The sequence below is a fragment of the Mus caroli genome, chromosome 17, assembly GCF_900094665.2.
Source record: "Mus caroli chromosome 17, CAROLI_EIJ_v1.1, whole genome shotgun sequence".
In the NCBI taxonomy this organism is placed as follows: domain Eukaryota; kingdom Metazoa; phylum Chordata; class Mammalia; order Rodentia; family Muridae; genus Mus; species Mus caroli.
Genome location: NC_034586.1, coordinates 40,161,051 through 40,188,612, shown reverse-complemented (window position 1 = coordinate 40,188,612; position 27,562 = coordinate 40,161,051). Strand labels below are relative to the sequence as shown.

The 27,562-nt window shown below is 45.2% G+C and overlaps 1 protein-coding gene and 1 non-coding gene across 5 annotated transcripts in view; both read right to left on the bottom strand.

Annotated features, from left to right (window-relative positions):
* Positions 1-4,238: 4,238 nt before the first annotated feature.
* Positions 4,239-27,562, bottom strand: part of Adgrf5 (adhesion G protein-coupled receptor F5) — a 92,424-nt gene continuing 69,100 nt past the window's right edge. For 3 of the 4 annotated variants that reach the window (XM_029471064.1, XM_029471063.1, XM_029471062.1), the window contains exons 10-22: positions 27,041-27,244; positions 22,280-22,450; positions 20,134-20,253; positions 19,769-19,978; positions 17,904-18,122; positions 14,825-14,977; positions 13,778-13,986; positions 12,931-13,110; positions 8,797-10,200; positions 7,715-7,756; positions 7,562-7,621; positions 6,901-6,985; positions 4,239-4,799 (exon numbers count right to left, since the gene is read on the bottom strand). In XM_029471064.1, coding sequence (XP_029326924.1) covers positions 4,720-4,799; positions 6,901-6,985; positions 7,562-7,621; positions 7,715-7,756; positions 8,797-10,200; positions 12,931-13,110; positions 13,778-13,986; positions 14,825-14,977; positions 17,904-18,122; positions 19,769-19,978; positions 20,134-20,253; positions 22,280-22,450; positions 27,041-27,244 — 3,137 coding nt within the window. In that variant the 3' untranslated portion in view covers positions 4,239-4,719. The remainder of the gene's footprint in view (positions 4,800-6,900; positions 6,986-7,561; positions 7,622-7,714; positions 7,757-8,796; positions 10,201-12,930; positions 13,111-13,777; positions 13,987-14,824; positions 14,978-17,903; positions 18,123-19,768; positions 19,979-20,133; positions 20,254-22,279; positions 22,451-27,040; positions 27,245-27,562) is intronic. The other variant, XM_029471065.1, reaches the window with a different exon arrangement.
* Positions 5,654-5,798, bottom strand: LOC115029805. Its single transcript, XR_003835364.1, has one exon. It is a non-coding gene; the product is annotated as a U4 spliceosomal RNA (small nuclear RNA).

The window sequence follows — 27,562 nt, the reverse complement described above, 5'->3', positions numbered from 1 at the left end:
CCTGTCTGGAAGGGGCTGGACACGTGACTTCTGTTTTAGCTTTGTCACGGGTTCCAGAAATCGGATTTTGGCGGTGAGGAAAGAACCCCACAACTGAGGTCCTTCGTGGCTCTCCAGTCCCTGAAATGGCCTTCGGAAACAAATACAGGTGTCTTACTCAGAGTGGGCTTCAGTCTTTGTGCCTACCTACCCTCTTCTTGTAGCCTTTCCCACTCCAGAAGCACAGGTGCAGCAGCCTTGCCAACCTCAGCTTTGGCGAATGTGCTAGAAAGCATTTGTGTATATAGGACACGGGAATCTCAGTTCAGCCAACCAAACCACACATGTTGGAACAGACATGAGTTGATTTATTTCCTAGATGTTTAGGTCCCTTTGCTTCAAGGACCCTGTTTAAAGCACCTGTGTGGCGCTGGATCATCACAACATTCCTGGGAGTCTGGACGGTGCGACAAAATCTGAGGGACCCTCCAGAGCTCAGCCATGAGCCTCTGGCATCCTCTGGAAATCTGAAGGCCTTCTGGCTGATTCGTGCAGTCATGAGACAGCAGCAGCACCTGACCAACAAATGGACACCATATGCAAAGCGAGCTGGGCGAATCATTAGGTATTTTATTATGAGGAAAGAAAGCATCACGAATACACTGATATTTTAGTAGGACATGATTTTAAACCGCGAGTCGTAATTCTAGAGACCCACGGCATCTGGTTGCAATAGAAATGCTATTTCTGTTGTCTTTAACAATAAGTAAGAAAGAGATGTCTGTTCTAAGCTCCTTCTTCAAGGATTCTCAAGGAACCAGACTTCTATTGACCTGGGTTGCTGGCTTCCTCTTTGGGGTGCAAAAGCCCATATACAACATTTCTACATGGTGCAGATAAAACACTTTCTGCCTGAATAACCACCCCACATAATTTTTTTTCTCTTTGTAACTGGCTGTGACTTACTGCTCCACTCACCTGCGAATAATTCCCACATGCCTCCCTCCACAAAGGCTGCTGCTGTACTCTCTCTCATCTTTGTGTGTATTTTCGCCCATCACAGACGTCTCTGAGGTGCCCTGTACAAATCACAAAGGCCCTGACTTCCCTTCTTCATTTCCTCTGTAGGTGATGCTTACAGTATTTCCTGAGGACACCGCTGTGAATTAATGGTGTATTTCTGGACATGTGGGGATGTGGGCAGTAGGTGGCGCTCTCTTAGCAAAGTGAACATGACTCACTTGGCACTCAGGTTAGAAAACATGCCTTCTCTGTCACAGTCAGTGCTCCTTGCTGCCGCAGAACTGGACACCGGCTCTAACTTTCACGCAATGCACAGACCCTATGTGTTTCTGTCTTTTACAACTTTGGATGCAATGTTTATTTCATGGTTTCATTTAGAAATGTTAATATGGGGTTGCATATACAGTGGTGGGCAGAAAACCATGAAGTGCTCCTTCTGTGTCTTGTTACATAGATTTTTCTGGAATTTATTTTCAAACCCTTAAGTATGTGTAAATGTGTCTGGATATGTACATGCATGTGCCCTCAAAGTCAAAAGGAGAGCAACAGATTGCTGTCAGCTGGAGTTACAGGTGGTAGTGAGCTGCCCAACGTGGGTGCTGGAATCCGAGCTAGGGACTCCTCTGGAAGAACAGTATATATCCTTAACCACTGAGCCACATCTCCAGCCTCCTTTTCTGGAATTAAGTGCTGTGCCTTGAAAGATCAAAGTACATCTGTGTATATGCGTGTTAGAGTGGATGTGGATATGTCTGCCCCGCTCCTGGATCCTGCATTTACAAACTAGCAAACTTTCCATGGGGATTTTAAACCAAAAGCCTTTCAGCTGGGAAGGAGATGTGCCAGTTCTCATGATGACGTCTGTATGTGTGTGCCTGTGTATTTGGGTGTTAATGTGTGTTCATATGTGCCTGGGTGTGTGTATGTGTGTGTGCGTGAATACATACATATATGTGTGTGTGAGTGCGCGTACGTACACATGTTCCTGTGTGCCTTGGTCAATCTGTAGGTCTGTGTATGAATTCATGTGTGCATTAGAATTTGTAGGCATGCTAATTGGTGAAAGGGAGACGTGCCTCTCTGAATGCAAGCAGGCAGAGGGCCAGATCTACATGCTATGTAATTCAGCTCAGAGTTCCTACTATTATGCTACTGTGGAAGACCTCCTCATAAGGTCAAGCCCAACGGCTCCCAAGAGGCACCAATGAAGTGGGCCAAAGCTTAGTGCACTTTGGATCTTTGCATTCTTGAGCACAACGGTCCCAGCCTTTCCTGGTGCTGAGCTTCCAAGACGTCCATGTTGCCTTGTTATACTCTGCAAATCCCTCTGGCTCGATGCTCCTTAGTGCAACTCAAGGGGCTGAACCTTCCTGGCCATTCTTTCTCTGACACCTGATTCTGATCCAAAGGATGTCCCATCCTAGACGCCTCTCGTCTTCCCTCTACTGAACTCTGCTCTGCTTTGGAGACTCCCTGGAGATCGTATCCACATTTCCTGTGGATTCCTTTCCTGTAAGAACTTTAAATAATGAGCCATTAAATCGGGATAGGCGTGTGGTGTTTCTCACGCAAGTGTGGGAAGATGGCACTTGAGCAGAAACGGAACCCAAGGGATGGGACTTTGTATGCCCCACTCTGCCCTTCCGCTATGAAGAACGGAGAAGCAGAAATAGACTTCAAGCTTAGAACTAAGAGACTGGAAGTACTTAAAACTACGGATGTCAGACCTCAGACTCTTCTATCTTGTCTTTCCCGACGAAGGACCCACATAGTCTCTCACTCTATAGAAACTCAACGCTGCATGTCGGTCCAAAGGGTCTGCTGCTTGTGGTTGTTTGAATGTTAAATGTCTCCCATAGGTCCATGTACCAGAACCCTCTGCCCCCAGTTGATGGTGCTGTTTGGGAAGATTATAGAACTTTTAGGAGGTGGAACCTGGCTAGAGGAAAGATGTCACTGTGGGAGGGCTTTGAGTTCTCATACCCTGATCCCACTTCCAGACTGCTGTGGTGGTGGGTGTGATGGGCTGGCCTCATGCTCCTACAGCCGTGTTCTCCCCGCCATGATGGGCTATATTCCGAAGGGTAAGCCAAAACAAACCATTTCTCCTGTACGTTGCTTTCATCCATGTGTCTTACTACAGCAATGAGAAATTAACTGACACTGTTCCTTTGGGATGACACTCTGATGTGGGATGCATGCTTGCTCTTGGATATGGAGCATGGTGAGTTCTAACATGGATGCAGTTTTAGTAAATATCTGTAATTTGAGAAACACACATACAAAAACCACATAGGCATAAATTCAGAGTCTAATTCTTGGTGGTGGGGATGGGGGATCTGCGATTTGCTTAGCAAAGTAAAATGTGGCTGGGAACACAGAAGAGCCAGGTCCTTTTTCTCCTTCCAAGTGGCTGCAAGAAACACAAATCAGACATAGAAACTCTGAATGTATATTGGCGTAGGAACTTAGAAGGCTGGGAAGGGATAGAACACAGCAATACAGACAGCACACCAAGGGCTGTCATCACCACAGTCACAATGAAGTCACGAGGACAAAATAAAAATGTACATGCTACACAATTATTAAATCTATTCTACAATGCACAGAGAGTACCCGGTTAAAGCTGTTACATGTACGACAGACGTAGGACTCTGAGCTCAGTGCGGTAGATCAAGTTTGTCAATTATGGGATAAAAATATGTACATATGCATGCCTGGCTTTCAAAATGCTGAACAAATTAGCATACAATGCGTATCTGACAGATCATGAGAGATGAGCCTTTCTTGAATCTTACAGAGTGGCTGTCATACGTGCTCTGCATGTTCACCCTGCTTTGCTCAGACCTTGACATACAAAGGTTCATACGTGTCCTTGTCATGAGAACTGTGTCTCCTTGGGTGCATTGCCTGCAAATATTATTATCCAGCCAGAAGCATCCTCGTGCCGACCCTTCCTTCCTACTTTCTTTTCTACTTTCCCGTCTCTCTCTTTTATGCTTTTATCCGGGAAAGATCAGGAACTTGCTAACTACATCCCCCATGACTTCATTTCATTTTGTTTTTGAGCCATGTGTTTTCATTCTCAGAGCTGTGGCAGATGAGTGGCCATATTAGAGCACAACTGTGGAAACCTTAAAATGTGCTCCCTAACGTTTTCTACATTATCCTTCCTTCCTTCCTTCTTTCCTTCCTTCCTTCCTTCCTTCCTTCCTTCCTTCCTTCCTTCCTTCCTTCCTTCCTTCCATTCTATCATCTTTCCTCTTTCCTGCTTCTCTCCCTCATTCCCTCCATCTTTCTTTCCTTCCTTGAAGTCACTGAACTCCTGAATACTAGCCTTTTACTTCCTGTTTCAATCAACTCTTATCTTTGTAGCCAATAGTGTGAGTGTGTGTTTGGGAGGTGGGGGTATAAAAATCTCCTCAAAATTCTATTTTACAATACATAAAGAAAAGTTGAGCCTTGGGGGGGGGTTCTTTTAAATACTATACATATTTGGCATTACACATGGGATAGGGCTGGGAGCAAAAATAAACATGGCCTTTGCTTTTAGTCTGTCTTTACAAAAGAAAGCATCTTCTCTATTGAAAGAGTCTCTTCAGCATCTGCTCCCAGAAGTCTGCAGAGAGAGTATGTTACCCATAGATTTGGATGGGTCTCTTTTCTTGCCACAGACCCTGTTTCGGAGAGGTCCTGTGGATTTGGCTTTGTCTGGTCCTAGTTGAGCAGTGAGTAAGCACTAGAGGAATTTTCCAGGGATGAACTGGTTGTCTCTGGGGTGGAAACGTTATATGTTCCTGCAAACGAAACCAAAACAAAACAGCATCTCAGCCTCTAAGACAATGGCACTTTGAAGGACAAACATCATCTAAGGAGCGAAGATGAGCTCTGGCGCAGCAGCCATGCCTGGAAACCAACCCACGCCTGCCCTCTTCCCTAACCCAACGTGCCGGAGAACAAACCACGGAAGTGCTGTCCTCGAGCATGCGCAGCAGCCACCAAGCGCTAACTACACCACACACCAGCAGTCAGATTTTCACACCCGGCAAGATCTCAGTGTAGGAAGTCTCTCCATAAGCCCCCACATGCAGGGACCTGGGGGCTTCTACACAAGGAAAACCTTCTGGTCCCCTGGCTTATTTTGACTTGGGGACATCCTTAGGAAGGAACAAACCATTGAGCGGAAGGTTCATAAAAGGAAGAAAAGGAAAGCGAAGATTAACTATAAGGAAGGAAAAGGCAGGATGCAAAGAAAGAGGGACAGATACTGACAGAAATCCCAAGGACCAGCACAGCAGGAAGGTTGGCGTGACTGCTCAGCCGTAGGTGGGCAGACAGCAGGCACTGTGCACTGTGCTTGAGGAGGATAAAGAGGGAAGGGTTGAAATGACTGCTACCCTACCATCGGGGTGATGAACTGCCACTGCTAACAAGATTTCCATCATTGCCTTGGGGGACCTTTGGGGCTGCTGACAACATAAACCAAAGTTACAGTAATTAGCCCCCCTCCCCTGAAAAAAAATGCTCCAGAACAAGGCAGTACTGATGGCCCACATAAGAGTATCCAGCAGGAACTGGAATCCCAGGCCCTGATACCCCAGGAACAAGGCCCACATCCCAACTTAGACCTGGCTCATTCTCAAAAAAGAGCATATTCTAAAAGCCTGATATTTTGCAAAGTTTAGATTCGGTGGGTTATTTTGTAACTTCTCACTTCACTGGGAAAAGTTTTCAATTAGCAATAATCGCGCCTCAGATCAACCTCATTGGCTACGATACTGCCACTGCGCAAAGCTTCCACACATCATTGGAAGTGCTAAATACCTATATGCAGTGCAATAGTTTTGATGTTCCAAAGACTCGATCATTTCATATTTAGGTCAATTTAGTGACTGTCAAAGTGAAAAGGGATAATCCCTAGTCTCTTGAGTGCTCCCCCAAATGGAAGCAGGGAGCACTCTATCCAGTGGAGGTTTAGTCTCCACAGACTTCTCAGAATATTCAGACTCAGATATATTTGATATCAAGGGCATGGTAGCCAGGGTCTGGAAGTGAACTAGTCTAAGTTTGCATTTGTGAGACCTATCTGGTTTTAAAGAGATGAAAGGATGTCTGGGAGGTGGCTCAATGATAGACTGCTTGCTTAGCAAGCTGGAGAACCTGGATTTGATGCCAAACACTGAAAATAATGAAAAGGGCAGAGTTTGGGCAGTCATTTTTTTGTGGGAGGGGCAGGATGATGGCCATTCCCTGTTGAGGGGCAGTGTGACAGTTCTACTCTATCGGGTGGTGTACTGAGACTGTCCTGTCAGGGGCAGTGTTATGGGACTGTGCTGTAGGAGGCAGTGGTTGGGACTGGGATTTACAGTTTGAGTAGCTAAGACCAGTTCTGAAGTCATTAATGCTATCTAGTTCCTATTTTCCATGTAGAACTTATAAGTGTCTAGTAGAACATCTAAGCTTCATGATACTGCCCAATGTATGTATGCCCAATTTGTAAATATAAAACAAGCATGCTCCATAAGGGGGAAGAATGAGCCTGAGATGAATCCTATAATCAAATTTTCCATGTTTATTCTTCGTGTGACACAGAAAAGAATTCTGTGGTGGACAAACCCAGAAACTTGCAGGTACTGTTTATATTTGATAGACAGATGCCCGGAGCACATCAAGATTCCTAGCATCTTTGCGACTTTACATTAGTTGACCATTTAGAGTAGCTGTCCCTCTTTAGCAACCTCCTAGTTGCTTGTGAACGTATAAGCAAGTCCCAGTATTCAATATCTACCACGAACACAGTAGTTTAGGTCCCTGCCATGAACTGGGGAATGGAGGCAGGAGTAGGTCAGGATCAGTAAGATCTACTTCACCCGGGAGTATCTAGTAGTCACTACATACCTGTTTTACCAAAAAGATTATTAAATCTTCGGGATATCGGAGAACTCATCGAAAACACGGGTGTCGACGAACCTATGGATGTTGACTAGAAGCGAGAGGGAGAAAAGACAATCACAAAGCAAGTCTGAGAGATCAAGGCTATTTTGATCTCTTTTAGGGTTTGGCTTGCTGCTGTCTAGTGGTAGCCTTCATGTATTTTAAATGCTATCTCATCAAGTGAAGGCCAGGGTATGGAATGCTCTGGGCTGGAGACAGAGCTTACAAATATATATGAGTTGTGATCTCCCTCCCTCCCACTTACCCAACTCCCTCCCCATCTATTCTTTCATCCTTCCTTTCTCCCGCCTCTCTCCCTCTTTTTCTCCTGCCCTTCCTTCCTTTTTCCTTCCCCCTCTTTCTTTCTCTTTGCTGGTTCCTCACCTCTTTCTTCCTTCCTCCCTTCCTTCTTCCTACCCTGCATTTTTCCTTCCTTCCTTCCCCTCCCCTCCCCTCTTCTCCCCTCCCCTCCCTTCCCCTCTCCTTCCCTTCTCTCTCCGTTTTATCTTTTTTTCTTTGCTAAGGAATCCTGGTCACAACCCCAAGGTAATAGTTAGTCTACGTCCTTTTATCATATTAGCGGACTCCATGAGGCTATGAAACAAGATGGGCCTTCACAGCTTACCTTTGAGTGTTGAGAAGACCACCTTGACAATGAAAACTTATGCAGCAAAGCTTCCTGCACCTGCATCGTTTGAAAGAAGCCAGGGTCAATACACTCGACTTTGTCTGGGCACGTCAGACATTTCCAGAGCACAAAAACTATCATCGTTCTTACCTTCTGATCCCAGAGGCAGCCGAAGAGCAAAATGAAGAGCCCCTGCAGAAAGGATCAAGACCTGTGTTTTAAGATTCCATCTCTTTCCCCACCTGAGTGGACGTGACGAGTCCAGAAGACATTGAAGTCGCATGAAGCAACAGTTATGCACTGAGGAGTCTTAAATGATCAATGCTAGCGAAGTCATTTCTATTTTCCTTCAGTCATGAATAGCATTTCCATGTAGGTTATGTTACTAAATACATGTCTCTAATCCACATTATTCTTCATCCATCCCTCTATGTTGTGAAGATAACCATAGGAGGAAATAGCTTCTCTCCTTGGAAGCATATCTTGAAAGCTAAGAATCCTGTACTTTATAACACACAGTGGTAGGAGTGGGATGAGTGCAGTTTTGGCACAAGCATCCAGGAACAAGATGCTTCCTTGTTGTTCGTCTTTCTTTTATACCGTGTCTGACAAACTGGCATCCACTGTAAATAACTACATACTCTAAGAGAGCAAAGAAATGCCTTCCCCTGAACATCACCAAATAGATTGGCATATACATGGCATTCATTTTTTTTCAACATATATTTCCAGAGAAAATATGTGGTACCCAGCATCTATTTCCTTCAATTATCTTTTTGAAAACATACCTTGGACCAAGATTTTTATTAGGCACTAGAGGAAGATACAGTGACCAACGGGAAGCCTGTCTTCACAAAATTTGTTGATGCTCACAGAGACTAAATGGAACCATGGCTTGATTTAGTGGCAGTGTTATACTTAAGAGATAAGACTAGGGCAAGATTATCTTGAGTAAACAGCCTTATCTAGTTTAGGATGGTGACTATCCTCCTACTTGTGTGATGGGGACATTTGGAACCAGATTATAATATAGGTGATAAAAGGTTCAAGGTTCCATGGGAGCAGAGGACTCTGTCCCTTTATCTCTTTGAGTGCTTGCAATTACTGTTCTCTGAAGCTTAGGTCTCTTGTGCATGAAAACCCTTCCCCATTCCTCCTCTTGTTTGGGTTTCTATCATTAGTTTATCCCACAAGAATGGGCATTTCCTGAGATCCCAGTGCCGTGAGCTTACCTGGAAGGCATTGAGGAGAGTAAATATGATGTGGAACACAGCATTGCTCCCCTGGATCACTGTGGCAAGACCAAAACCCCAAGTGAGCCCCAAGAGTGGTGTGAGGACCCCGATACTCTTGCTGATCTGGAATAGGCTGCTCTTCTCTTGCTTGCCTGGCTTGTCCCCAATGGAGGGCCTCAGGATCTTGGTGATGACCACAACTGTGATGCTCACATTTACCACCACAATAATCAACGCGGGGATGGCAAAAGCCAGCAGCGCTCTGGTGTCCTCCCAGTTGAGCCAACACGCGTTCTTCCTCATGTAGACTTCCTGTGGCTGCGTAACCCCCACTGTGATAGAGGAGATAATGAGGGGACAGCCGTAGCCTAGAGAAAAGGCGATGGCTTTCTGAGTGGACTTGCTTGCATCGTGTAGAATGAAAATCAGCCGATAGAAGAGCATGAGGCCTAGAGTTAGCATCCAGAAGAAGACGCTGAGGTAGAAGAAGTGAATGAAGAACGTGGCGGCCACACAGGCTGTTTCGTTGAGTGGGTAGCGACCGTCGTGGATCGCGCCAGCCACAATGAACCAGATGTCAGCAACCAGAAGGCAAAAGGCGATGTTGACGATGCAGATGTGGCGCATATAGGAAGTTCGGTTCTTGGTCACAGATTTCCACACCATGGCTTCCACAACTAGACAGGCAGCTAAGCTGACTATGGAAAACCCCAACCCAATGTAAGAAATGATATCCAGAAGTATTTTTAAAAGAGACCCTGGATCTGGGGAGTCTGGGGACATGAGGATGGAGAATGACGTCAGGTGGTCACACTTGCAGAAGACTGTGTCCCTATTGTCCCTACCATCGTCTTCCACAGAGCACCCACTGCTGTCCCAGCCCCCTGTATTGTTGGCAAGACTGAAGTTCCAGAAGACACACTGTGGCTTGCCACCCGAACGATGGTTGTTCTTAAAAGTCATAGAAATCCTGAATGGCTTGACAATGTTATGGCTGACAGTGGTTGTCATTACTAAGCTGCTGGAGGATGTCTTTCTCTGTACATCCTGGGCAAGGATGGCTTTGAGGGTTGGGAAAGCCACAGTAACGATCGATGAATCAGGCTGCAAGTTTCCCAGCTGACACTCATCAATGGCTACGTCACCCCACAGGTCAGAGTCTTTGAAGATAAACTGCTGTTGGTAGATTTGGGGGTGGCCACGTTTTATCACCATGCTCTTCATCTGAACGTTAGGGTGGGCGAGGAATGGAGGAGTGCTGTCTCCCAGCTGGAGGGCTTGGGAAAACCTTTCCACGGAGTGCAGGAACTGAGAACTCTGATTGCTCTGTTGCTGTAGCAACTTCTCCCAGGAGTTCAAGGCAGACTTGTCTAAGATGACGTTAACGGTAGCAAGGATGTCCTGTAGGTGACATGGGCAGGGGGTTGGAGAATGACAGCATGTTTCAAGATAAAAAAGACGAAACAGCATTTCTCCAGATATGGGTTGACGCAATGGTCTGAGGCACCACAAGCAGAGAAAATCTCTCCCCTGCTTTCTCTCAACCAACCTTGAAAGAGGCAGAGACCATAAGGCTGTGGAACTTTGCTTAGTATTCAGTAACATTGACTGTGAGAATTATCCTCACACTACTGAGACCTCCTTAGCTGCCTGAGAGGGGTCTTATTTACTCATTTTTGGCTCTTATTTTTGTAAACACATGCAGGTGTGTCAGTGGGTGTGTCTGTGTGTGTGTATGTGTGTGTGTGCATGGAGGTGCAGAGGCCAGAGGTTAACATTGGATCTCTTTCACAGTAACTGTCTACAGGGTCTGTCACTGATGCCGCATGATTGGCTAGCTGGGATACTCCAAGGAGAGTATCCTCCTATGTGCTTCCCCAGTGCTGGTATTCAGGCCCAGCCCCCATTTTTATCTACATGGGTACTGGAGATTGATTCTCATGCTTTCATGGTTAGCACTTTCCAGACATCTTCCCAGGCCAGTGGTTGACTTTGTTTTAAATCTCAAGCCTGTGAAGGCTTTTGGTAGGTGGCATATCACCAGCAAGAGAAACTCTAGCCCTGAGCATCAAATAAGCTATGGAACTGTTTCAAGGGCAGTTTTGTCTGATAAACAATCTCTCTTTCTCATACGCCTGGGCCTGATGCTTTTCATTTATTCCCTTCTCTTGAAAATATTTTCCTCCCTATTTTTGCCTTGTCTGACTTGTAGAAGAAGAAGCCTATGAAATAGGTTGAGTGGTAACCTCTATCTAACTGGACACATCCTGATACCAAAACCTTGAGAATGTGACCTTACCCAGACAGATAGTCTTTACAAATGTAATTACTTTAAGGACCCATTCTTGTTAACTTTAACTGTCAATTTGATGCAACCTAGAGTCACAAGTGTTGCCCAAGAAGAAGTCTTGATAGAGGAGTTGCCTAGAGCAGACTGACAGGTGAGCATGTTTGTGAAAAATTGTCTTGTTTGCCACAATGAATACAGGAGAGCCCCATCCTTTGTGGGCAGTACCATTCCCTATGCAGGTGGTCCTAAGCTATATAGGAAAGCAAGCTAAACATGAGATCAAGAGCTACTAAGCAGCTCTCGTCTATGGCTTCTGTGTCAAGTTTCTGCCTTGACTTCCCTCAGTGATGGACTGCAACCTATAACCTTTCCTCCCCCTAGTTGCTTTTGGTCTTGGTGTTTATCACATCAACAAAATGAAATAGGGCCAGACTTATTCTGAATTATCCGAGTAGCTCCCCACTGCAATATAGCTTTACAAAATACAGACAGGGAAAAGGCTTAGACAGAGAGATTCCTGTGGTTCTGCAGAAACCAAAGTATGTCTGGTGTCTCCAGAAGCGGGGAGGACTGAAGAAAGGATCCTCTCTAGCACCTTTTCTGGGAGCAGGGCTTTGCAGCCATCTTGATTCACCTCTAGAATAGTGACACAGTATATTTCTGCCCAAGCAACCCAACCCATGCTTGGACAGTCCCCACTCACAAATGTAAAGCTTTGCGTATTGCTACTAGGCTCCATTCTTGTTGGTCTCTTGTTGGGTTTAACCACTAGGAGAACAGGCAATGGAAAGATGGGAGTGAGAAGAGTTGACATCAATCATTCATGCTGTCCCCTTACCCTGTTCCCTTCATCCCAAGCTTGTCTCTGGTAAAACTATACTGGCCTTCAAAAACTATAGCTTCTGGGGAGGGTGATCTCCCCTAAGACTTCAGCTATCACTGGACTTGAGTGAAATCCAATCTGTTGTCTATAGTGTGGCTTATAAAGACTGTGGCTTCTGAGTGCCCCATCTCACCCCTTATGTATTTTATTCTGACTTACCTTTGTATGTTTCCTTTCATTAATGCCTCTCTATTTGAACTGTTATAATCTCTCTTTGCCTCCCCCCACCCCAAATATCTCATAGTTTACATTCAATGAAAGACCTTTGAGAATCTTATCCTGGTTTCCTTTCTGTGGCTGTGACAAAATACCCTGACCAAAACAATTTAAGGGCCTACAATTCCAGATCACATTGTACCATGACAGGGCAGCAGACAGTGGTGGGATCTTAAGTTAAGAGCTGGTCATGTTACAGCCACAGTCAAGAGCCGAGAGCAACAAAGAAAGGCATGCCTGCAAGTGCTCAGCTCATGTCCTCTACTTTTATATAACTCAGGATGCCCAGCCTAGGGAATGGTGCCGTCCACAATTCAGATGAGTCTTCCTAATCAATTAATTTAATGAAGACAGCCTCTGACAGACCTTTTCAGAAGCTGACTTTAATCAAGCCAGTATTTTACAGGTGTGCCAAGGGGCCTGCCTCCTAGGTGCCAACGTGACATCATACTTACCTTGTACGTATGCTGTAACCTCTAAATTACTAGCTTTTCTAGAAAACTAGCAAGAATTCATTATGTTTGAATGAAGAAATGAAAGCAGTCTCTTTAAAGACATCCAAAAACCCTCTGCTGTCCTGGAAGCCATAGCACACTTCAGAGCACACTACACTATTCTTGTATCCAAGTGAGTATTCTGAGAGAGACGAGTCTATGTGGGAAGGAGTGATGCTTCCTGCACACAAGTCCAGAAGTTTGAGAAGGCAAGACCCCAAACTCCCACAAGGCTTAAGTACACTTACTCTCATCATTTCTGAATTCACTTGGGTGGGAACCGTTGAGAGCAAATCAAGGATGCTGATGATGGCTCCCAGGCTTCCTGGAGATGAGCGGATGTCTTGTTCTTCCTTCCCAGCACTAACAGAAAGGTCCCTCAGGTATGTAGGGAGCTTCTGGTCCTGGGTGGGGCTCTTGATCAAAGCCTAGTTTTAAAAAAAAAGCAAAAAACAAATGAAATTATTCCAATAATCTGGGAGCTGTGGTTTTCCTTTATTCTCAATGCCTACATCTGCTGTGGACTTCATGGTCAAATGTAAGTGGTTTTTTTTTTTTTTTTTTTTTGTTTTACAGCAATTTCAGGTTTTATTTTTGAAATGATTAATCCTGATTGTCAACTTTCTGAGTTTTAGAATCATCACCGAATCAAACTTGGGGCATATCGAAGAGGGAGTTGTTTCTAGGCTGAGTTCATTGAAGTGGGATGAGCCACTCTAAATATGGCTGGTACCATTCCACAGGCTGGGGTTCTGGCATTGAAAAGTCAATGTGAGAGAGCATCAGCTTCATCTCCCTCAGCTTCCTGACTGTAGATGCAATGTGACCAGCCTCCTCCTGCTCCTGCCTCCTCCTTTCCGTCCCCGCCATGATGGTCTTCACCCTCCAACCGTGAGCTTGAACAAAACTCTTCTATCCTTTAAGTTTCTTTTGTCAGAGATGTTTGTCACAGCAATCGGAAAAGTAGCCAGTACAATATATGTTGGCCATGCATTTCAGAGTGGTACGTGGCCAGTTCTCCTAAGTGCTGAGAATCCTGCTGAGCCAGAGAGATAGGCCTCCCCAAGGATATAGAGTCCAAGGTTTCAGATTTACCTTGGCCACCTGGAGCAAACCATTGATTGGAGCTGAGATGCAGGCCCTTGACTCCTCCTTCCACTGGGAGCCCACACATTTGTAAGTGACAGTCCCGCCGATGGTCTGTCCAGAGCTTCCGTAAACACCTGAGAACTGGCACAGCTTCTGAATGACTTTCCCAGGCTCCCCAATGCCGATGATGGGATCCTGGCATGTGATATTCTCCCCTGCATCAGGAACATGGAAATAAAAGGGACAGTTGAGAAATTCTCTCAGCCATAAAGAAGAATAAAGTTATGTCCTCTGTAGGGAAATAGGTGGCACTGGAGAGAACCCTGCTTACCAAAGGTCTTAAGGACATGATACCTTCCTACTTTGATGGACAGGCCCCAGTTATCAATGTTCACAAGAATGTACACATAGTATTCAGTAAGCTTGAATAACTGGTTAGAAAACTACAGAACCTTCGTGTATGGGGCTCCAGTCACAAGGAAGCCATCTTATCACCGGGCCTTCCTGGTGACTGGGGAGAGTTCTTCCACATGAACTCTCGTGGAAACAGTCACACAGATCATGACTCTCATCTTGAGAATAGGCCAGGTCACACTGGCTCAGGGTTGACAGAGGATAGGAGGGGATCTTCCCACCATTTCTTTCCGTATGGCTCTATCTCAGGAAGAGCACTGGTAAGGACACATTCTCTTCATGTCATCTGTAAGTAATCTCAGAAAGACACAGATACTGCCCATTCCAGTCTGCCTCGCAACCCACTTAGCCTTCAGGGCTTGGCCCGAGAATGATTTCATTTGCCAGGCTCTCTCTCCACTATCGCAGTAGAGCTTTCTAGCCATAAATACTAATTCTATCTTTATGTTCACTCTAGCATCTGGGACAGCATCTTCAATCTCTTGGTCCCCTAGGCTAGAGGCCAGAGAACATGGTCTCTGTTTCATTTTTAATTCCCCATGGTTCACCCAAAACCTTCATATGCAAATGAAGACATCAATGAATAAATGAGTCTCTGCTCATGATTAGATGACCTGAAGGTCACTTAAATGCACTTACTTGGAATAAGTTTGAGCTTCATAGATGGGCTCTGGACTGAGCTGTTGGCTGCATTCGTGAAGTGGCAGAACACTGCGATGTCTTTGGGACATCGAGGTAAGTTCGCTGGGAGACTGTATTTGTAGCATGCTTGCTTGCCGATAACTTCTCTTTCTAAAGATAGTATTATTGGGACTATGAGACGACAATATGAACAGCCAAGACATAAGTAAAGGTTGCCAACATGTTCTGATATAAACGAACTTGCCCCCAAATCTCCTGGGAAATTTGTGACATTTAATTTCAATATGGTTTCACATTTCTATGTGAAAAGAACCTCTGGTTCTCAGAGTAGGTAAATTCATCTTTGAAAGTGTGCTGGCCAAAATGTCACCTTGACCATTCATGGTTTCAAGCCTGAGTCTACATCCTGATCTGCACATCGATCATACCCTGCCTCGCAGTGATTTATAATCATGTCTTTATAGACCACTTTATACTTTAAAGATTAATGTAAAATTAATAAAATAATGTGTACTCATGGGTGTCTATATATGTGCTAGTTAGTACAGTTACCAACAGAGCCCAGAGAAGGGCAGCAGATACCATGGAGCTGGAATTGCTGGTGCTTGTGAAACCATCTAAGATGGGTGCTGGGAATTGAACTTGAATTTGGTGCAGTATGTGCCCTTGACAGTTAAGCCATCTCTCTTCCCTAAGGTCATTCTGTCCTACCAAGCCAGAAGCTTCAACAGAGAAAGTCCCCAGTCTCCTTTATCTTCACATCTCCCTGTGCTTGGCTGAGTATCTGGCATATAAGAAACACCCAATTTACACATTCTGGAATTAGAATGTGGGGATATTGGCATTCTTCAACATCTGGGGCGATTTTCCATCATCCAATAATGTAACACACAGCCGTCTCTGTCTAACTGGAGTCTTGAGTTTTTGAACTTCCACTGCCTTTCTATCTATACTACTTATTTTTAGGGTATTTGGTGTTATATACATTGCCTTTGATAAGCATAGGTCTTTATAGACAATAAAATGTATGTCTAAATTTATTATTATTAATTTACTTCTAACTTATATGTGTCTGGTAGTCTGTATGTGTGTTGTGTGCATGCAGGATCTCACAGATGCTAGAAGAGTGTGCAGGATGCACTATAACTGGAGTTATAGGTGGTTGTAAGTTATCCAAGGAAGATGCTGAAGGCCAAACCCAGGTCCCTTGCAAGAGCCTCTCCAAGTGCCTTCAACTGTAGGCAATGTGGAGGCCTTTGTGTTCACAGATAAGTACTATTAGCAATTGGGGTGTTAAATAAGCAAAACTGTCCCTTCCAAGGATGGGATGCATAACCTATTATGTGCCCAGAACGATGGGAACAGAGGTTAATGGCCTGGTGACCTTTGCTCTAGCTCTGTGACCAAGACTACACCAGATTTTCCCCCAAGTCCTTAGCATAAGCTTGTTTTTCTCAGCCATTGTATAGAGCCTATAGTTGTGGAAGGTGTCATGTGCACGTAACGAAGATGTAGTCACATCTGGTCTTTATTTAGCTTACTTTGTTCCTCAAGGAGATTTATATGCACTTGCTTAATTGTGCATACCAGACTGAATTAATTATCCCCAGGGAAACTTTCATCAAACTGTTCTCTGCTTAAATATGCCTAAAACAAATTACTTGTGATCAGGCTTATGAAGTCTGAAGCAACAGCAGCTGCTGGGTCATGTTGAACCTGGGGGCTTCTTGCCTCCCTCCACCCATTACTCTGTTGGCCATGGTGGTTGCACACACCCCCCACCCAACTTCTAAGCCACTCTCAATGCCATGCCAATTTTCTTTCCAACCATGACTGAAGGATTATTGCTTTTCTGACCTAGTCTGCTACCGAGCATGTCACTCTTTGAAGATCTTGTCATTGTGCCCAGGGTGGGATGTGGTGGGGAATGGCTTGGGTACCATTTGAAATACAAAGGCTGCTAAGGCTGAAGAGATGGCTCCGTGGTTAAGAGCATTGGCTGCTCTTGCAGACAACCTGGGTTTGGTCCCCAGAACCCATATGGGCTCATAATCTTCTATAACTCCAGTTCCAGGGAACTCAACACAGTCTTTTTGACTTCCACAGGCTCTGTGTGAATGTGACACACACACACACATGCAGGCAAAGCACTTGCATGCATAAATTAAAATAAATAAACTGAATGAAAAGTTTTAAAGAACAAGGTCTTCCTGACCCTGGAGCCTTCAACCAGAGGTTCTGGGATGCTGATAATGGCAGATGCCTTCGGGAAGCATCATGCTTGCTAGAGAGTGGGTCTTACTTTCTTTCCCTCTGTGCTGTTTGGTTCTTTCTTATCATCTTGCTGGCTGCAGTCATGCATTTATAAGGGTGAATGGGTCATTCTGTATCAAGTTATAACAAAGAAAGATGTATCATCAGAGTATCTGGATGAACACACTGAGGGTGTGGAGATGGAGGAAAACGTACGGGCTCCACCCAAGCCTTCTGGTTCACACCGGTGAATCATCAGCCGTATACCCAAACAAGATAAGAGAGACAGGCGGAATTCTTCCTGATACACTCTCCAGGATCCCAGAGTAGCCAGTGCTGTTAACTACCGAGCCATCTCTCCAGCCCCAGTCTTTGTATTTTAAACAGTCCCTGAGCCATTCCCCACCACATCCCACCCCTGGCACAATGACAGGATTTTCAAAGGGTGACATGCCCACAGAAGATTGGAAAACAAAACTCCATTGGTCATGGTTAGAGGTCTGGCCTCCTCTCTGGGTACTGAAATGGATCCCATGGGCCTCCCTGGTCAGGGCAGTGTTCTGCATCCAAGCTACATCCTTAGCCTCTTTTCATTTTTTATTTTGAGACAGGGTTTCACCAAGTTACCCAGCTTGTCCTTGAATCCCCTATGATAGCTTAGACAGGCCACCTGTGTCAGCTTCCTGAGTATCTAGGATTACATCCCCGTGCCTGCAAGTGTGGCTCCTCTGTCTCCGTGAAGTTTTTCAATATGTATTTTTAAGAGTAAAAATTCACGCCTATGGGCTAATGCGGCCTAGCAGCGGCACGGCCTGCCTCTTACCAGCGGGAAAGGATGAGGAGTCCACGTGGAAAGTCACAGCATACTTTTCCCCTGCATCCTCTTCTACGCAGCATTTGAATTGATGGGAACTGGTACACAGACCACTGGCTTCCAAAGGGTCCATCATGATGTCTGACGCCAGAGGCAGCGGGTGAACAGTGACATCTTTGGTGGCAATGCTGTATGAATTCTTATATCTAAATATGCAGTGGTAGGTTCCTGGGGGGAGGGAGCAGAAGTGAGACAGAGTGAAATCGTTGCTCTTAAAAGGCATCATTGTAATGAAGTCATTGCTCCTAAATGACATCATGGCAATAAGAGGAGTCTTAGCTTTGTTTCCTCAAATTTGTGTGCAGACCTGCTCCACCTTCCTGGACACTGGGAGAGCTTGACTGACTTCTCTTTTACTCCCTTCACGGGTCTTAAGAACTAGCCAATAACGCTCCTATCTTCAAGTATGCATTCACTCCAATCCAATGAAGTGGCGTTATCCAAGGTCAAGAATGAAACTGGGCTCCAAACCCTCCACTCCAAGCTTCTCCCACAAGCAAGAGGAGCATGGGGATTTGGTGGTGTGCAGAAAAGAGAAAGTTTTTGAAGAGAGGGGACATCACAGAGCACCTCTGTCTTATCATAGTCACTTGCCTGTCTCTGAATGAGTGGTCCCTTAGATTCCAGGACACCATGGCCCCAGAGGTCAAACCATCATTTAAGCAGCTGTCTGCCCTGGATGTTTAAGTATTTAGCCCCGTGACCTACTATATCATAAAGGCTCCGTAGATGTCAGCTGTTACCACACAGTTCTACTGAATCTTTATGCTTTCAGTGACTTGTATCTCCTGGCAACATGAACATTTAAGAAAAATAATCAAGAAATACAAATGCTTCTCTATTTAAAACTAGACATAAAAACACTGACTGGAGTTTTCATGGCACATCTGGGAAGTGTAGTGCCAATCATGTAGTAAACCTGTACTGCCACCGCCACCACCATCATCATCATCATTTTGTGTGCACAGGTATGTGCAGATGCATGTGTGTGGGGGTATGCATGTACATGCATATACACACATGTAGAGATTAGGGAACAATCTCCACTGTTGTTTCCTAGGTACCTCCCATTTTCTGTTTGAGACAGGGTCCCTCCCTGGCCTAGAGCTTTGCCACACAGGTTAGACTAGCTGGCTAGCAAGCCTCCAGGGAACTACCTGTCTCCACCCGCCCCTACCACCACCGCTCAGGTTGCAAGCTGGCATTGCTTTTTATGTGCTTTCTGGTGGATCAATTTCTTGCAAACCGATGCTAAAGGTCAGTCTGCAGGTCCTCATGTTTGCAAGGTAAGTGCTTTACTGACCGAGCCACTTCTCAGGTCCTCAGGAAAGCTATTTTGAAAAAAGCCCTATTGTCATGGCGGCAGGAATGCTGGCTGTGGAGTTAGACGCTAACTTCAGTCCAGGTTGCACAACATCACCTGTACTACCATGTTTATTATTGCTTGTGAAGACCATTTTCCGCACCCCTAAGATGGGTTAATGTGGTCCAGGCAGTGGTGGTGCACACCTTTAACCCCAGCACTTGGGAGAGAGAGGAAGGTGGATCTCTATGAGTTTGAGGCCAGCCTGGTCTACAGAGTGAGTTAGAGGACAGCCAAGGCTATACAGAAAAAGCCTGTCTTGAAAATAAACAAACAAACAAATAAATAAATAAATAAATAAATAGGATAATGCTAATCTGCCCCCCCATACTGTCCTGTCACCCACAAAGAGTAATCTAAAGTAGTCATTATAGGCATGTCCCTAGCTGCCTGTCGTCATGTATTTCCATGGGTCTAGGCAGCCTGCTGCAGGGTTTGGCCCATCACTCACCGTTCCACTCTCGGGTGGAGGTCTTCACCATCAGCACCGACTCTGCTCCATCCTGATACCTCCTCATGGTATAAAACCTTGGATGGATTTTAATACCAGCTGAGGTGTTCCAGTACACCTCATCAAAGCTACTCACATCGCTGAGGCAGGTTATAGAAAAGCTTTGTCCCTCAGAAACAGAAATTGGGTCCCGGGTTATTGTTAGGTTGGCTGAAAGAGTGCAAAACAAAACAGACAAGACAAAAACCAACAACAGATGCAATGTTTAGTTTTTTTCAGATGACATCGACACAGGAGTGACATTTAAGACAGGGACAGCAACACGGACCATCCTGGCTCTACCCGTGTCAGCGCGGGATTGGTACCTTGCTGCTCCTGGGGTTTACTTGTTTCTAGGCTGTTCCCGGTGGTGCTCTGAACTGTACTCACTTCCATCACATGCCTTAGGACCTCGGGCACTTCCCCTTTGTAGCTGGCATTATCTCCTGATGATTGGCAGGGTAGAAGGTTGCACACTTAGGGATGTTGACTTAATCCAGGCTCCCCCCCCCAACCTCCTCTGTGACCCCCTCAATGGAAAAAATAGAGGATTGGGTTCTTGCAACAACTTCATATTGACTCTGTAAGTGCTTTCCCCATAATACGGTGTTGTATCTTGGAAGGCGGCTGTGTTCACCGCTGGATCAACCCATGTCAGACCACTGTGATGTAGATTCACTCCTTTCTATATCTGTCCCCATAAAATGGCAGCCTTTTGCCGCTGTTGGTACATCCTTAGCATTTACAGTATACAGTCTAGTTTCTAGTCGGTGCTTCATAAACAAATGAATGGATCTTAATCTACCTTTTTAGCACAGGGATCATAAAGTTCACTCTCCAAATACTCATGCTTAGATCATCTCAGGAACACTGGATGTACAGGCACCTTAATGTTATTTATGGCCATTTCATTTTAACTATATACAATACAATAACCGAGGTTAATAATATAATCAATCACATGTGTACTGCTATTTTTGGAATTCTATCACAGATTCTATAAGACATTGTTGACAGTGTTGGGATCATTGCAATATAAATGCTAATATGAAAACCAATTATTTATTTTTCTCTTGTTCTATCTTTTCTTTTCTCTGGGAGCATGTCTTTCCCATGACTGACATCTCAAGATGGCATTTGCTTTTGTCACCTGTGGAGGTGAACTGCCTCATTTCCTAAGCCTGTTGCCACAGGTCTGCTTCTCCATTCCTGTGTCAGTCTCATTCTTAGTGAACATCAAAAGAAGCCAGTTCTTTCCACCGTATCTGAGACAGAGTTCACATGCTGAGGCACAGCAACCAAAGCATACCTAAGACACAGTGTGTCCCTCACTCTGCCCTCCCTGACTGGAGGGATCTGGAAACAGTCCCCGGGGGGGGGGGGTATCTAGCCATTTCTAAGCAGAAAGCAAAGCCTCATGGACCCAGAAATCTGATTCTCTTGTTTCCAAGATAGGTCAGATGGCCAGATGAGGAATTTTCGGCAAGCACTAACCATGCCTCTATATTATGTCCCAGGTTTCCAATTAAGAGCTGTGTCTGTTGAATATGCACTGACTCCCAATAGCAGAACATGTACACAAGGCAAACAGGTATTGCTTTCATCCTGCTTCTTATGACATTTCTCAAAAAGGCTGTAACTGGTTCATTTTCAGAGAACAGATGGGAAAGAAATGTCTGTAGCTGTGGTGACTCTAGAATGCCATTTGATTTAATGACGCCTTTATTATTTTGATCAGCATAGGACCAGCGTTGTAGATTGAATGAGAAATGCCCCCTTCGGCTCATGTTTAAACACTTAGATCCCAGTTGGTGATATTCTGTGAAAGTTCCAAAACCTTTAAAATGTGGAACTTGCTGAACATAGTATATCGCTGTGGATAGGATTTAAGGTTTAACAGCCTAGGCACACTTCCTGTCCCGCCCCCTCTCTCTGGTTCCTGTGTGTAGATGAAATAAGAAATGGCCCTTTCAGAAACTGAAAAACTGAACACAAACCTGTTTATTCAACCATAAGACCAAGTGATCAGGTCGTCCTAGCTTTACGTGGGGCTATTTCTCGAATGGAGAGATTGAAACATGGAACCAGAGGCGGGGCTGGGGATAGGGGGAGAGCTGGTACTGGGGAAGTAACTGAGGCTGTTGGGATTTAAGGAGGGGAAACCAAATTGTGGAGGAAGGAGGTTAGCAGTCATATGGGTTCAATGACAACAGAACTAGCCTGGTCCTATACTACTTTCTAAGCCCAACTGCTTCCTTTAGCTGAACAACATGGTTAGTTTCTTCCCAGTCTTTCCGACCCAACCCAATTTAAAATGATTCCATCTGCATTGAAATGACATAGAGGGACATCTGACTGACATCCCACTCCCGGGGAAAGCTCGGCTTCATTCTGCCCACTGAGATGAGGATTCCAATCGACTGGCAAGTATAACATACATCTGTCTAAAGAGTCTATGGCAAGAGTTCTTACCTACAGAGGTGAAGGTCACAGCTATGTTCTTACTGCCTCTGGCTCCATAGGCACTGACGAACTCACATGTGTAGATGACTGTTGTTCCAGAAGACCCACTGGGACACTGGGTTCCATCTGCCTTGAGCGTGTAAGTGCTGCAGCTAGACTCTAGGTCTGATTCTGGGTTCCCTGCAATGATATAAACACATTTTCAACAACATGTGTTATAGTATATATTTAATCTCAAACACCTTTGATCACTCAGTTTCCAGATAAAAGACACATAACGTTTATATTTATAATAAGCCTTAATCAGTCCTAGAACTTGGCAGGTATCTACCCTCTTAGCTATTAGGTTTTTACCTCCCTATCAATAACCCCGAATTATGACTTGTTAGCTATGGGTATAATCAAATGTCACTAAGAGTCACTTTTATTGCTATGTTCTTTTAGTAGAACTGTATTTGGTTTTACCCTAGGCTCCTGGACTATCTAGTCTCAGGTACTTGATCACCCAAGTAGCATCAGGGATGTGTTTCATCTTACAAAGAGGGCTGTCCGTTAAATCAGACGTGGTTGGTCACGCCCACAAGTTTTATGGCACCATTGCACTAGTATACCCTGCAGGCAGGACACTGTGTTCTGAGTGGGCCTTTGTCACCCTCTACTTTGTCAAAAGTGTTTCCTTACCGCTAACGGCACCTTCTTTTTCCTCCATCTTGGGCTTTTCCTCATGTTGCCTCCACTGCCAGCCATCTTTTTTCAGCAGTAGCTATGTGAGCCTCCCTTGGGTCCTTCCTTGTCTTTCCTGTTTGCATCCTCTTGGGCTTCCTTTTGAAGACCCTCTCCTGAGCATCCTTCTTAAATGCCTATGTTGCTCCTGGTGTTATCCCCAGCCACACCCCTCCACCCCATCTTACTCCATTGTTGCTCCTCTTTGCTTCACTCCCTTGGCAACATCAGCCCCCCACCCCACCCCGAGGCTCCTGCTATGAACTGAGATTGCATGACTTCCCTCACTACTCTAAGAGGAATGATCTGGTTGGAAACTTTGGAGGCAAATTCCCAATGTTGATTTGACATCTCTGGTACCTCAAACTCAACACGTGCGATTTCTTTATTTTTCCCCAGACATAATTCACACATCCAGGATTTCCTGCCAGTGCTATTGGCAGGAATCCAAATTAAAACACTTAAAGCCGCTTTAATTACCCGAACTTCCTCACATTGTGCTTCCACCCACTTATGAAAACCCTGTCTGAGCTTACACTCCTGAAACATGGCCATCTCCAGCAGCGAAAGGTCACCCCCTACCCACCACCCCTGCCCCCGGGCCCCGCTGTTTGTTGTCTGAACTTTGCAACTGATTACATCTGGGCTTCAATTCAGAATTAATTCCCTCTTCAACTTACTCACTGTGCCACCTGGAAGTTTCATTCTCTTTTTGTGGTCGACTTGGTTTGGGTTTTGAGACAGGGTCTCACTCTATAGGCCAAGCTTGCTTTGAATGTGCTGTGTAATCTAGTCTGGCCTTTAATTTGTGATTCTCCTGCCTCAGCTTCCTGGACTTCAGGTACAAGTAGTCAATCATGATGTCCAGTGAAAGTTTAGGTTTCTAACTTGAGCTCTGAGCATCTAATTTCCTTCCACCTTAAAATGCTTACTATGGGTACCGAGTAAAGTCAAATGCTCTTAACACAATGTGTGCCACCGAAGGACCACAGGTTAGACAGATCCCTGAGAGACAGACACATAGAGAGAGGACCTGCAAACAGATACCGAAGATGGCAAACTTCCAGCTTATTCCTCACCCTCCTGACCTGAGACCTAAGTCTGGTATCTCAAAACAAAGACATCATGAGCTTTCTCCTCCCATTGGTACACCCCCTTCCCCACCCCCATCCATCAGCAGGACATGCTGATGTCAATGTTGTAGGCCTAGCAGACTCCCTATCTGTTAGGTTTCAAACCCAGGACCCGCATCCTAACCCTGTTAATATACAGGCACTTTCAGCCCCTGCTCTCAGGGACCTAGCAACAGCTTATGTCATCACCTGCCACAGTCAGGTGCGCCAGGTGCACTAGGTGTGCACTGTGGATAAAGGGACCTGGCCACCACTCCAGGTCTTTCTCTCTGTGTGCTCCTCCTTCTAGTCTCTGAGCACATAGTCAGGCTCCTTCCCTCCCTCCCTCCCTCCCTCCTTTGCCTTCTCTCTCTGTCTCCCTGTTCATGTCGATTTGTCTAGCCTTGTCTCCTGAGACAGGTGAACCCATCTGAGAGCTGTTCCCAAATAAACCTGCTTTTATACTTTTAATTTGGCTTGAATTTGCTTAGCATGTCAGCCGAGAAAAGCTATTATCTTGGTGCTGAAACTCAGGTCCCAGGGTTGAAACCTAAAACTGTTTTGGTTCAAACTGACCAGCTCTAAATTGGGGAAGTAACCCCCTCAAAGACCTTGAGAACCTCCAGCCAATGAGGAGAGACCTGCTGGTTTTTTGGTTCCTGAGACCCTGCCTGCTTTCCTTTGCAGGTCTTTCTCTCACTTTCTCTTGATTGGCCTTTCTATGTGTGTGTGTGTGTGTGTGTATGTGTGTGTGCTCACCCCTCAGAAAAGCCTTTCTCCAGCTGCTGATTCTGTCTGCCACACCTGAGATTTCTCCCATTTCTACCCATTGCACTTGAGGTGTGTGTATGTGTGTGTCTTTAAATTTTTTGAATACCAGATGAAAGGAACCTGATGCAGACCTCTAGACGACAACAACATTTCTCACACAATAATAATATGTTCTAATCTATTATTCTCTGAATTTGATTCTTCATTTTTCTCAAATCCCGAACCATGTGTGGCCTTCAACTCATCATGCAGTCCCGGCCCTGGATGCCTCTTCCTGTTGAATGTGCTTCATGCTTTTTGTTTGTTTGATTGTTTTTGTTTTTGTTTTCTCTGGGTTTCTCTGTATAGCCTTGGCTGTCCTGTAACTCACTCTGTAGACCAGGCTGCCCTCAGACTAAGAAATCTGCCTGCCTCTGCCTGCCAAGTGCTGGGATTAAAGGCGTGCACCACTACTGCCCAGTGTACCTCATGATTAAAAGTCCTGTCTTTTTACCCAATAGACAATTCAGTGAACCATACGGGGAGAGTTGCGTATAGAAAAAGACAGAACCTAGGAATGTGTTGGTGATAGGTCCCATCAAAGAAAATTCAATACAGTGTGCAGGCTAAAGGGAGGGTCATCTCAGACGGGTGACTGAGAAAGACTTCAGAGAAGAGGATGTTATTCTAAGTCTTCAAAGACAACTGGGAGGTTAACAGAAATCAGGGCTGTGGTGTGAAGTGAGGCTGTCAGGGTGTGAGTCTAAACCAGCAATCCTCACCGAAGGGCTTAGCACTCCATCGAGCTGCTTTGGGGGCCAGCGCTGGGTGCAGGACTGGAGGGTAACAAACTATCCCGGAAATCTATTGTTCTGCAGGCTGCTGCTCAACCTTGCTAGACTTAGGAAAGTCTGCAAAGGGGTCACCGGAGAGAAAGGTCCTTGAGCATCCCACGGCAGACTTCCTGGTTCCTCTGCCAGAGGGTGAGGTCTGTCACCTTCCAGAGTTGAAAGAGACAGGGGAACTGTGCAAGGCCTCTCCACCATCTGGCAGCTCCTTCAGGATGCCTGTGCCCTGTTTTCCTTATAAACTAGGGAAGTGACTAAATATCCCATAATGACATTTTTTTCAGAGTTGACTAGTTGTTTTCGGGTCTTTCTCAGTCCTCAGAGGTCGATTCAGATGCTGCAAGTGGCACGCGCCTGGTAAACTAGAGGTGCTTGGGAAAGTGTGTGTGAAAAACCTGACTTCTCGGATGATGATGATGATGATGATGATGATGATGATAAAGACGAAGCTGGTGGTGATGGTGATGTAGCATAGTCTATGAGCACAGAGTTTGTAATTTAAAGATCTGCACTTTAGCTCAAAGACTTTTCTTTGCATTAGCACATAATACTATTGTTTCTTATAAAGAAGAGGTAGCTACGGTCTCACACCGTTTCTAAGTATCCTTTTTTATCTAAACTGCTGGCAGCTCAGTCCAGAGCTGGCTCACCAGGATGAAGATGCTGGTCACTATAGCTAGTGAGATAAGATCAGTGGAGAGTCTTAATTTTTCTTTTTATGTTGTGACAAGAAAGACCCTCAGTGTCAGCCCCTGCCCTCCACACGTGTATACTCCCCAAACCGTATGGCCCAGCACATGCGAACACACATGCCACATACATATACATGCAGAAAAGTAAACAAGTAGAAACGGGCATGTAGGAACTGAAAGAGAAATGATGGGTCTGCAGAGAAATGCATGCTGGGAACAGAGAGAAAAAACTGAAGCGAATCCATAAGTGAGAGACTCGAGGTAGGAAAGCAACGAGAAGCTCCAGTAGGCCTAGGGGGAAAACTTCGTGACCTCAGCTTTAGCTCTTTGCTGAAGACGGAAGGGAAGGGTGGGCCATGCTATGGACCTATGTCCCCAGGCCACTCCCTTTTGGGCCTTTATCTGCTAGGATCTTGTCCTCAGCCCAAGCATGATGCTTCTTGCATGAGAGTACTTTTGGAGGTTTGCTGTGCAGTATCCAGGCTGGAACTGGCATCAGACCTAGTGGTTTGGGGTTTTAGTTTTGTTTTCATGGTCCAGAATAAACACCATTCCTCCTCTGCCTACAAGATCTCCCATTTTTTTCTTGGTTGAAAGGTAAGCAAAGAGACCTCTTTGCAAAAGGTCTCTATCCGCCGTCCTTACCTAGAATGCTTATCTTCCCTTCCTGTTTCCATTCAATACTGCTCCAGTTTGCAATATTCTCGCTGCAGCAGTTCAGCGATATAGGATGGTTGTCGCACACCACCTTTCTCTCCTCCTTGGCCAAAATCCGGATGGGAGTGACATCTAATTTTCTGACTGTTCCATATTCAAAAATATCCAATGTCACATTGCAACCATACATGCCTGCAAAGAATACACAAAATTATGAGTTACTATCACTCCTGTGACTTTCCTTTAATAGAATTGAGCCTCGTTTCATGTACTGTGGCATCTGTGACTTGACACAAGGGCCCCTTGAGGAATGTTCAGAAACTGTTAAGCCAGCGCAGACATGTCTGATGACACAAGGGAGAAGGTAGAAAAGGGGTATTCACACAATCACAAAGGAACTCACACAATATGAACTCACTGATAAGTGGATATTAGCCCAAAAACTTAGGATACCCAAGATATAAGATACAATTTGCTAAACACATGAAACTCAAGAAGAATGAAGACCAA